Source organism: Mercurialis annua, linkage group LG7, assembly GCF_937616625.2.
Source record: "Mercurialis annua linkage group LG7, ddMerAnnu1.2, whole genome shotgun sequence".
NCBI lineage: Eukaryota > Viridiplantae > Streptophyta > Magnoliopsida > Malpighiales > Euphorbiaceae > Mercurialis > Mercurialis annua.
The window spans coordinates 13,816,977-13,829,590 of NC_065576.1; the positions used below are offsets into that span (position 1 = coordinate 13,816,977).

A 12,614-nucleotide genomic window follows, 5' to 3' on the forward strand; every position below is an offset into this window, starting at 1 on the left:
CCTCCGGTATAGCTTTTTTCCCCGGAGTTGTGAAGCCCGTCTTCCGTCACGTTGATTATCTCCGGAGTGTTTTTTGGGTCCATTGGTTGTTTGTCTTTCAGGTTTACTCTTTCAGAAGTCATCTTCTTCAATGAGATTTGTTTTTGAGTTCAGAAAAGCTCCTTCTTTTTGAAGTTTAGTTAAGCTCTTCCCACAGACGGCGCCAATGGAGTCTGCCTTCTGAACCGGTGAGTAAGACCTGCAAAACAGGGTAGAAGCTAACCGGACGGTGGTTGTCCGATTAACTCTCCGATGCTAAAGTCAGTTTAGAGCTTTGAGCAGCGTTTTGTGTATATGAATGTAATTGTGGTTCTAGGCATACCTCGTGCTCCTTTTATAGTAGTCGAATATACCTAGTAGAGTTGTATTAGGCAGGTGAATCCTACTTTGCAGGGATTCGGCGATATCATAGGGATTCTCCTGATTTGTCGTGATCTACCTTAATCTGATAAGAGTCCTATTTAGGAATGTCTTCCTAAATAGTCTTATCTTCCTAAAGTAGAGCTTATCCTTCCATATATAGTGTTTGTGTCCGAATAGGACAATACTTCCATTCTTAGTCGATTACCCGAATCCCGGACTTAACGCGCTTTGGGCGGATCATGTGGGATTCGATCTTTATTAGCATATCTCCGAATCTCTAAGGATTCGGCGTCTCTTCCCTATCTTCGGATCTTCAGGGGGAGTTCGGTATCATCTGAGAATGGATCTCCTATGACTCGGCTCCATTATATTTACAATAGGATTCGGTATCCATCAGGTACTTATCTATATAAGCTTTTCTTGTTTACTTCTTTTCCTCCATTATTACACACCACCACAATCAATATTCGCCATGCAAACCATACCACAACGACATCCGCTCGCCGCGCCAACATCAACTTGCCACAGCGATATTGCCCTAGCATGTCGCCGCTCCGGTATAACTCTGAATACGAAATTTGTACTAGATATATATAAAATAGTTTTTTTTTATTAAAATATGTATTTTTATAAATATTTTAAAAAAAAATCGTGTAGTATTTTTTTGTATCTAAAGAATTTTTTGTAAGTATTTTTAAAAAGAATAGTATTTTATTAATTATTTCTAAACTAAATCCGTATTTTTGTAAAAAAAATTAGATAATGTTTTTGGACATATTTTTTATTTTCATAGTATTTATGTAAACACCTCTTTAAACTTTAGGTTTAACCCATTTTAAGATCCATATTCTATCATTTTTTGTTTTAAAAGATCCTTATACATCATTTAGTTAGTAGTCCTTATACTATTGATTTCATCTAGTTTATGTAACTGTCATATGAAATCAACCGATACCCTGCCAAAATTAATCATGCTTGAAGTTTTCCCAGTAGAATTGGAACCTAACCTGTACTGATCACACAAATAATCAAAAAAAGAAGCAAACATGAAGCATAAAACCAAATTAGAAAAACAAAAAAGTATAAAACATGAGAACAAGTTAATAAAGAATATCCAACTAGCTTTGCTTGAGCAGTTTTATCAATCATTTCAAAATCACAGAATACAGGCCATACAACAATCATTTAAATTATGCCTAGTGCCATAATTCTTATTCCCTGGGTTACCCATTCCAACAATTAACCAAGGAGTAAACTCTACTTTAGCAGCTCCAATGGTTACTGGTGGCAAAGGCTTTGGTTGAAACAGAGAGCTTCTTGATCAGGAAATGCAACTATCAGGGGTGGAATCTGCATGATATAACATTGACCTGCAAAAATTAAAAGCTAACTGGAAATCATTTATAAACAGATTAATTTAACAAGAACTAGTCACAGTTTTTTTTATTATAACAAAATTATGTAATAAATTTTTTTGCTTTACTTTTTCCTTGGTAATTTTGAAAGATTAAGTGATTGCAAGACAATTTTAGGAAGAGTAGTTTTCTGGAAATTAAGCTGCGACAACAACTATTGGTGTTTGAAACTGAAAGAGTAAAAACAAAGATGAAAAGCTTTAGTTTCTTCAAACGGGTAGTGCAAAGATTCAAGCTTCTTAGCTGAGATGGGTGAGGATTTAAGTAGATCAGGACAATTGTTGGTGTTTCTTGAAATAATGTTGAAGATCTGGGCGCTGTGTTTTTCATATCAAATTACAGTTAGACGACTTTGCTTTCCTTTAAATGACGTAGTCTTGTTGGAAATTGAAATAATTCGTCGAAGGTTGTCGCTTTTATCATGTCAGGCTGTCACATAAATTGCTGACTAAGCATCCTTGTTGGCAGGAATTACATAAGCAGGCGCAATTAACAGAACTTTAACGTTAGCGCATCAGGCCGTCCATACAAGGATCCAAACTAGATAAAATTAATAGTATAAGGACTACTTACTAACTAAATGATGTATAAGGATGTTTTAAATTGATCGTACAAGGATCTAATAGGGTTTGCCTAAAATTTATGCAAAACTAGCATATGTTATGGTGTTTACTTAAAATTCATTTTGGCATATAAATTATAGAATGTTTTGAAGTTACGATCCTTCGCTTTCATTGTAGCATACATAAAAGGAAAAGCTCAAGGATGTAGTTGAAGATGAGATTGTAAACTTTTGTTCGTTTATTGAACCTTTTTTTCTGAAGTTGCCGATGTTGAGATGATGAAGTGAAATTTTCTAATCTTCTATTTAGCAAAGACATATCAGGTGGAGGAAATGGCATTTCTACAGCTCTCGCCATCTCCAATGTGATATGCTAAAGAACTCTTGTCATCTTTTACATTTTTGTGATGCGGGTTTTAATAATTGGAGCTAAAGAATAAAAGACTGGATTAGTGAGTATATTTTGTACCCGTGTATTTTTTAGATAATATGACACGAGATAGAATTAATAAAGAGTACCAAATAGTGGTGTCTTGAGTTAAGAGTTGAGAAGAGGAGATGTGAAAATCAGAGAGCAAAATGGTGGAAAAGAGATGTGGTCTGATGAAGATGAAATGTGTACAAGAGAGAGAGAGAAAAGGAGGGAGAGAAGAAAGAGAGAGGAGTGTAAAAATTAGGAATGTTTTTTAGAACATGGAGACCACGTCATCATTCCAGGTAGACAATGATTGCCATAGTGTTTGATATTTTCATAGCGTTAGATTAAGGGGCTCAATTGTTCCGATTTTTATAAAATTAAGTGATTAATTGAGATCAAAAATTCAATGAGGGCTTAGTTGTGCCCCGCTATATCCCATAGGCGCATATTTGCCCCTTCTCCAAACTAATAATTTTTGGAGATATTATACTAACTTTTTATAGGTTTCTATTTACTTAAATAATTTTTAAATTTTGCATTATTGAAAAAATTACTGTCGTTATATAGTATATTAGTATTATCTTAGATAAATTCATACTAAATATAAATTAAGGGGTTAAATAGAATTTTATTTTAATCGACCAAACCCTTTGAGACATCTAAGTCTAACATTTAGTGAAGGGGGAAACATTTAAATAACTTAAGAAGCAGGAGATAAGTAATCCACTTTAAAAGTGTCTTTATGGACTAATTATGACCTAAAGTCAGAGAATGAGTAATTACTTTCATTCATAAAAAGCGAAGCACAAACTCATTTGGAGTTTTAACAGTTTCATGTAATGCTTCTTCAAAAATCAGATCCATACATTACATACCTATTTTGGGAGAATCTCTTTGTGTGCTTTGAATGAGAGAATCGTATTCCATACTAAAGCAATGGCATTAGCAGCAAGAACCTGAAACATATTAAGTGAACGAATGTTGAAATCCATGAAAATACACTGGTGACTGGACATATACAATCAAAACGGTATGTCATTCAGACCTGAAACTGCTGTGGGACAAATCGGAAGTTTAGGAATTGAAATGGTATCCACAGTTGCCAATTTGCAATAACAACAGAAACCCACTCCTACATTAAAGAAGAATACAAGACGAATATCAGGGAAACATGAGAAATGATTCCTCGCAACCAGTATCAAAAAAAAAAATTCATTCAATACTACCTGTTGAAGTTTGGGTATCACTTGCTCAGGCCGGCCTTCTAGTGTAACCAAAGCAGCTAGGAAAACTCCAATGAATATAGGAGAAAAAAGAAACTGCAATTAAATTAGACCACTTTGAGTATGGAGGATAATATTAAACTAAACTAAGGAAAAGAAGAGGGAAGACAATTTTTTTTTTTAAAGGAAAGTAAATAGTTTCCTTAGCATTCACCTGATCAAGTAGAAGGCGCACGGTTGCACCAGATGCTCCTTGCAGTGTTACCACTTTACTCAAGTATAGATACCTAAGAGAAGTCAAATCACATTGATGAGTGGATAAATAAATCACAAAATGCCTATAATTGACCATTGAATGAAGTAGCATTGGAGACATATGGATATATAATCATGTGATTCATAATTTCTAGTATACACTTTACGGATTAAAATGGATAAAAAAAAAGGGAAAAGATAAGAATTACCAAAAATGCAGTGTGGGACCCACTAGTGCCAATCCCAAAAATGTGAACAGAAACATCCTTTTGATGTCTAGAGATTCCACTTCATCAATCGCAAGCTGAGGCATATCAGTGATCAACATTTAAAAATTATCGTGACAGAATCCAAAACAAAATGTTAGTTATAACAAACAACAACTAACAATCATTCTTAAGTTTCTATTGCTTAACCAGATGACAAAAGAAGAAAGCATATGAAATTATGAAGACTTTGAATATTCGAGTTTATCTTGTACTTGGCCATTACATTTGATACCAAGCCACGCCTAGGAATTCGACAATTCCTGAAAATGATTTACATAGCTCATTAAAGAAAATAAGACACGAGCATTCAAGAGAAAGGAAAAAAATACAAAATCAGAGTTTCTTGTACTCCACAATTAAAAAAAAAATTAAGTAGATTAAATATCAATTTTGTGATCATATTTTATAAGTATTTTAATTTCAAAGTACAGCAAACAATATAGATTCAATGCAATCAAGTCAACTGATATTGAAATGGACACATACGTATAAGCTCATACATGGTGCGTATGAGAAAAACCAACAGACAATAAAATGTGAATGAGGAAACTTTTTGATTTGATACAAACTGCTTGAGACCAAGAAATTTTTACCTGGCAGACCACATCCCCAATCAGAGTCAAAACGGCAGCTGTCAGAGCTTTTGTCAGCACAGGATGCTTAGTAAGCAGAGACATATACCTGTAATGTCATACATACATGTACTGAGTTAAAATGATAGGTTTCCTTTTCCAATCCGTACGATTTATGAAGAGAATACACGCATACAGACAAATGGCAAGAGAAGCCAAATTCCAATTGCACATACTAAATTCTACATGTAAAGAGGAGTAACAACTGCAAAAAAGTAAATTTAGAGAAAAGGGGCTCACTTGCTGCATGAAGTACTCCCCAGTTATTACGGGGTGGGGGAGGATGGGCGCATTAGTATGCGTTCTTCCCTTGCATTTTGCAGATAAGTAAATTGACCCAAATAAAAACAGCAGAACTATAGAACTTTGAAAGTCTATAACACTTCCCCTTAAGAATCTTATGGGAACATCATTGGTAACATACTGGCACATATATGCTACCAAAAAGCAAATATACATTCTGCTAAAACAATAAGCTAAATATTAAAACATCTTCCCATATCTGTAACCCAAACCCATTAATATAGACGACCCCAACTTGTTGAGTATTCAGATGGAGTTGAATAGGATTTATTAAATGCCTGCACAATAGGTCTCAAGCTAACCTTGAGGATGGACTATGCCAAATCAATAACCAGCGTCAAAGAAGTAAAAAAGAAAAGCTTTTCCTAGCTTCCATTTTCTTTATGATATTTGTTCAAGGTAGTGTTTAACTGCATTCAGCAGTTTAGCCTTAACCAACATCAGTAGGATGCTAATAATTGATAAAATCTCTTTCATTAGTAGAATTTTTGGTGAAATTAGAAAGGGCGCAAAAAGACTAGTCCATTTTATTTAATGCTTTTAAAAGGTTCTTCCAAAATGTCTAGGCATTACTATGTCAAAACAACCACTGGCCATAAGATAATTTTGTTACCCAGCTGAGTATGAACTAAAGATTCGTGAATTTACCAAGATGATCTTACTTTACTATGCGGGTAGTTTTCATAGCTGTTACTTCTGTAGAAAAGTTCATGTGCAAGGACTTGTAGAGGCTCAAGTGAATTACGTTTTGGTTAAGGTCGATGCTTATCGGGTCGGATTCAATCTTAAAACTGTAGACCCAAGTGCGACCAACTTGGTTTTGTTGTTCAAAGACAGTGTTTTTGATATGCAGTAACTCATATCAGTTTTTAAACTGATATGAAGTAATCTGCAGATCCTGCTTTGATAAGCATAATCAGCATAAGAGCATAATCTGTTGTAACAGGTTATATACAAGCTGTTATGCAGATAATTTAACAGCAAAATCTGTTGTAACAGCAAACAATGTACAAGCTGTACAAATTCTAACAGCCCTCCCTCTGGAGCTCACATGTAATCACAAGGCCAACAGGGCCGGCACCGATCACGGCAACTTGGCGGGATTTTAGAGTCTTGGTTGGCATTGGTAGAAATGACTAGAAGGAACAAAGAAACGAACTTTTGAAGTGTGGTGATATCGGTCAGTTGTTTGGAGACAGACAGTAGCAAGATCATAACATGAGATGAGGCATAACATGAGGGCTATAATCTTCTAAAGGTTTTTACACAAAATGCCAGCTTACGTTCTCATTATTATTACAATACAAAGTAGGCAATTCAGCAATGAATTCACGAAACACGGGAAATCCAGCAATAAAGCTAAAAGCATGTATACAATTTTAAATCTAAAAGCATCAACTTCACAACCAACCATGACTAAATAACAGCAATTATATCTTCAAAAAGTTGATATTCTACTCTACTTTTGAAGAAATTAAAATGAGACATGAAACAAAGATGCAAGAAGAAAGAAGGTCTGCCGAATATTAACTAGTTTCACCGACGAGCTATAGCTCAAATGGTATAAGCGGTGGACAGCATTCTGCCAAAGTCGTGGGTTGTATTCTTCCCAAAAGCATTCCCCTCCCCCAATTATCAAAAAAAAAAATTAACTAGTCTCATGAAAAACAGGGTATGATAGTATAAAGGCACTTTTTCACAGAATTTGTTAATTTTCCTAGAAATTAAGGAGTAATCAAATATGTAATTAGCAAAGTCCATTACCATGAAAGAAAAGACCAATTACTATCGCCAGAACCGCCACTGCTGCCGCTGCCGCCACCGCCACTGCCACCAGAGTTCCCCTGGTCACCAGAACCACCACCACCACCAGCAGCAGAGTTAGGAACAGCGGAAACAAAATAGCGACTAAAATTGTGGTTCCATCCGAATGTAGAAAGTCTGGAGTCTGTAAGCTTAGTTGAATGAGTAGAATTGAGATGATTTGAGTAAGAAGCAGCAGCAAAGGGAGAAGTAATGTGCCTAAACCCAATTGTCTGACTAGGAGCGTAGGAAAGCTGAGTTTTTGGAAGAAAATGTGAGGTGGGTACTCGAGAAAATGTTAACAAACGGCTTACGGAGAGGGATCTGAGGGTGAGAGACGCCATTTTTTTCTATCGAGAATGGAAGAAAATTTAGGTTTTTGCAGGAGGTTTTAGGTGAGAGAGACAACCAGAGGTTCCAATTATTGGAGCTGAAAAGGTTGAGACAAATTGAAAGGGCTAAACCACATCCACTTCACATTGCACTATATAGTGGGTGATTCTCATCACTTTAATGTTTCCCCTTTCCAATACATAATTTTTTCAATAATGTTATAATCTCTCATTTTTATTTTTAAATTATTTTATAATCTCTTATTGAATTCCTTTATCAACTATCTATATGGGATTCAAAATATCTCGTTTTGATAGATATTTACAACCAGTGACGGAACTAGAAATTATTTCTAGGAGGTCGAGATTTTATATAAAAATATATTAAATACAAAATTTTAATTAAATTAAAGTGTTAAATATTGAGTTGATAATAATAAACAACATAAAAAAAATTACTAAAACACTAAGAATTGGAAAAGGCAAGAGGTGGAAGTTGAATTCGCCGGTTTGTTTTGTTTTGAAAATGTTGTACAATGTCATCATTATCAATGGAATCAAATATATCCCTCTCAACGAAGCATATCACCAAATCATTCACCCACTCATCTGCCATGTTGTTCCGTACATTTGACTTGACGTGCTTTATTGCAAAAAAAGCTCTCTCAATAGATATCGTAGCCACCGGTAAGATCAAAGTCAACTCAATCAAACGATAAACCAATAACAACGTAGAATATTTACCAGTTTGAGCTATTTTAATTGCAAGGATAACAAGATCTTCACAACTAGTAAAATCAAAACTTCTTCTTACTTCACAAATATATGTATCTATCTCATCTCTCAAGAAGTGCCAATCAATAGCAGAAAAATCATCAGAATAGAGTTCAACAAGACAAATTAAATTGTGTTGATCATATCTAGAAAAAAAAAATCTCTTGTATCAAGACATGAGATGTATCTTAATAATGCAGTGTTAGATTCAGAAAACCTATTATTCATCTCAACAGCAAGTAAATCAATCGCAGGAAGAAAAACCTCATTATGATGATGATGATAACAAGTTACCAGGTGTCTTGCACGGCGAGACCGTCCTGGAATTAAAAACTGATCTTCCATATCAGGTACCACAATGCCATGCTTGCTACAAAACATGGTGACTTTATGTAGCTGTCTCTCAAGTTTTGTAATTTAATTTTTAAAACTTCTATCAAGTTCATCGCATTAACAATATTATGATCTTTCTGTTGCAAGGCATATGCATCAATGCATTTGTCATATCTAATAATTTAAGCATCGGATGTAGAATAAATACAAAGTAAATATCTTCCATCAATTTAATCAAGACACTTGATTTGCCCCTCGGCTCTTTTTCAGTTTCATCTCCATAAACTCTTTCAAGCATACATGAATTGTAAATTTCAGCTCAAATTGGTTTGTGAAAAAATAAAATTCAAAATGGAAAAGTTTAATTTATAAAATGTTGAAAATACACTAGTTCGATCGAACCACCCTTGGTTCGATCCAACAAGTCTTAAATTTTTGCACTAGTTCATCAAACCAACATTGGTACGATCGAATCAGGCATAAAAATAAACCTAATGGTTACAACAAAGCTTGGTACGATCGGACCAGGCTTAAATCACCACGAAACGACCGAAACGAGCCCCGAAAACCGAAAACAATGAGGTACGAACCCAAACACTCAACATATAGCAAAATCATTAAAACAAATTTCAAATAACACATAACAGAGCCAATCAAAAAACAGCACGTGGAGAAAATCAACACATAAGTAAATCAAAAACAAACTGAAATCTCGATGAAACTTGCCAGAAACACACATGATATTACACTTATATAACTGAGAGGGACAAAAGAGTACTCTCATGAGTTTCCATCTTAATTAAAATACTAATTTAATTTTTAAAGTTGTTATTCATAAATAACTTATATTAGTTTCCTACTTGAATAAAATAGTTTCACCAAATGAGCATTTTTATAAATTTTAGAATTAAATAAAACATTTGATTTAATTTTAAAAAAATATTATTATTAAATAATTCTCTTTAGTTGTTCAAATTGAATAAAATAATTATTTGTTATTTTATAAATTACAAAATATTAGATTTTAGTCATTATTTATAAGACTTTATTTTAATAATATAATTACTAATTAGATTATGTGAAATAACACAGGCTTACAACTAGTTAATTATACTTCGGGTACTTTAAATTTTTTTGGTGAATCATATAAAAAATCGACCATCTTTTTAATTATTTTTTATTATATCTTAAATTTTTAAAATTACCAATTTATTCTAATTTTTTATTTTCAATTTTAATTATATTTATTTTTTAGATTTGAGTAAAAAATATTCAAATATGTGCAAATATGAAGGGAATATTTGAATTATTAATATTATTAATTAAAAAAAATGTGAACAAAGGATCAATTCATCCCCTTAACATGGCATGAAAGATCAAAGTGGCCCAAAGCCGTCAAACGGGATCAAACAAATCCATAATTATACAAAACCGGTTAAAAATACCCAAAGAGAGTGAGAAATGAAACTCTCAACCTAATTAAGTCTAATTTAATATTAAATAAGTCTAATTTATTACTAATTAATTCTAATTGACCCACTTCCATTCCAACTGTCGTCTTCGCTCCATTTTGATTGTCGTCTCCGCCCCATTCCGACTGCACGATCGTCGTTCTTTTTCCTCCACTCTGACAGCTTCCTACTCGTTTGAATAAATTTGTTCATTTCAGACCTGTTCGTTTGAGATGAATAAATTTGTTCAACAGATCTTTTTGAGGTTCGTCTCAAGCGAACCTTTATTCAAATAAGAAGATGAACCTCGTCCTCTTAGACAAGGAGACAAACCCTGATGGGTTTATCTCCTCGTCTGAGAAGAAGAAGCTATAGGAGTTCGTCTTCTCAATGAAACCTGTCTAAGAGGAGGCGGCCGACGGTGATGGTGGAAGGATGAAAAACGCACATTAAAATTCTTAGATTTTTTTTTAAAATTTATTTAATATATGAATTTTTGAAATTGTAAATAATTTTGAAAATTTTCGAGTACTAATTTGAAAGATTAATAAAATATTAAAAATTATTTTAAACTTATTACCTTTTTTGATAAAGAGTGTGTTTCAAATGCGGGTGAGAGTGGGGGGCAGTGTGGAAGAGATGTATTTAACCGTTTTTTGCAATTATTGGAGTTTTTTTACCGACTTTCACAATCTTGGACCTCTTTAATCTTTTGTGCCTATTTGAAAGGGTGAATTGATCTTTTATTAAAAAAATGTGTACAATTGAAATATTTTAAAAGTTTAGGATATAACCAAAAAGTCAAAAAATGGAATAGTTTTGAATAATTAGACCAAATCTTTTAATATTTAAACTCTAAACTAGAATCTCCTGCTCTGTACGAGTATCTTATATTTAAAGTTTAAAATTTAAATTTCAAAATAATAAAGAGAAAATAACAAGAAAGCAAGAAAAAAGGCTTCACTTTTCATACAATGCAATTTTATTAAGTTTGTTTACTTTATTATCAACTATGAGTGTTTTATTTCATCCACTACCACTTTTTCTTATTAACATCACGTGTTCTATAAATAAACTCTAATTTAATATTATTATTTTTTTTAAAAAAATCCCCTCTTTTCAGCAGGCCTGACGCGTGTCAGGCCTGCTGAGCGTGAAACAGGTGCACCATGAACCTGTCATCACAATTGTTTGGGAAATAAGTGCATGGTGCACCTGTTAATATATAAAAGGGGACCTTTTTTCCCAAAGGTCCCCATACATTGTTTATTAAATATATAATATATATTTATACAAATATTTAATTAAAAGTTAAATATTTATATTAAATATTTAAAAAAAAAATTATCAATTTATTTTTATATTTATAAATATAACATATTAAAATATTTTATTTTATATAAAATTTTAAAAATATTAATTTTAAGTTCGAGATATTTAAATAGACTATTATCAAATTAATTTTATAATTTTTTTACTTATGTTACATATTTTAAATATATATACTACGATACATATTTGTTGTTTGGTGCATAATCATAATATTTAGAGTTGTTAAATTTTAGTTAATAATTAATATTTTTGTTGAAAATAATCCTTACTTTGCTGGTGAATATGAGAATGGTAATGTTACTTTTTTTATTCTTATTATTTTACAACTATTGCAAAAATAACCCTTAATTTGCTAGTAAATATTTTTGATACATATTTGGATACATATTCAATACATCTCCGATACATATTTAATACATCTCTGATATATAATTTAGATCGTTTATACATTTTTTTTTATTTTTTTATCGATTTAATTAAATCAACCGACTAATTAGATCCGTTTGTTATTATATTTTAAAAAATGGATACATCTCCGATACATATTTTATTTTATTCTAATCGACTATATTTAATTGTAATTCGAATATATTTTTAATACATCTCGGATACACAGTTTATACATGATAGATACATATTTGATACATTAATTGAATTAACTGACTAATTCAATTGGTTCGTTTTTAAATTTAAAAAAACTTATAATTAGTATTATTATATTTATTGTTTTATAAATATTTGATCGGTTTGTTTTCATGATTTGACTGAAAGTCCCAAGGTGGAAGAAATGAGAAAGACGAGTATAAGTGCGAAATATTCGATAAATATTTGATACATCTCCGATATATATTTAATGCATCTTGGATGCATACGTGATACATCTTTTATACGTGGTATTTATAAAAAAAATATTAAACATGATAGATATATTTTTTAAATGTACTTAATAGATACATCGCTGATACATAATTTATACATGATAGATATATTTTTAAATATATTTAAATAGATACATGATAGATACATTTTTACTAAATTTATACACGATATATATTTAAATAGATACATGATATATACAGTTTTATTACACTTATTTTTTATACATATTTG

General features: G+C 32.1%; 2 protein-coding genes across 5 annotated transcripts; both read right to left on the reverse strand.

The window, feature by feature from the left end:
- Positions 1-1,502: 1,502 nt before the first annotated feature.
- On the reverse strand, positions 1,503-7,786 carry LOC126655480 (protein sym-1). Of its 4 annotated transcripts, none has more exons than XM_050349691.2 (8): positions 7,244-7,786; positions 5,138-5,225; positions 4,485-4,579; positions 4,235-4,307; positions 4,024-4,116; positions 3,843-3,929; positions 3,673-3,753; positions 1,503-1,752 (listed from the first exon to the last, which is right to left on the reverse strand). In XM_050349691.2, exons 1-7 carry the CDS (start codon positions 7,624-7,626, stop codon positions 3,673-3,675), a joined length of 900 nt encoding a protein of 299 aa, XP_050205648.1. In that variant the 5' UTR covers positions 7,627-7,786; the 3' UTR covers positions 1,503-1,752. The 4 variants fall into 4 exon arrangements, with proteins under 4 accessions (XP_050205648.1, XP_050205646.1, XP_050205647.1 ...); XM_050349689.2 differs by having other exon boundaries at positions 1,503-1,788; XM_050349690.2 differs by having other exon boundaries at positions 1,503-1,792.
- A 294-nt stretch (positions 7,787-8,080) lies between these two features.
- On the reverse strand, positions 8,081-8,769 carry LOC126656848 (uncharacterized). Its single transcript, XM_050351471.1, has 2 exons — positions 8,606-8,769; positions 8,081-8,534 (listed from the first exon to the last, which is right to left on the reverse strand). The coding sequence occupies exons 1-2, from the start codon at positions 8,767-8,769 to the stop codon at positions 8,081-8,083; spliced, it is 618 nt and encodes a 205-aa protein (XP_050207428.1).
- Between the last annotated feature and the right edge of the window lie 3,845 nt (positions 8,770-12,614).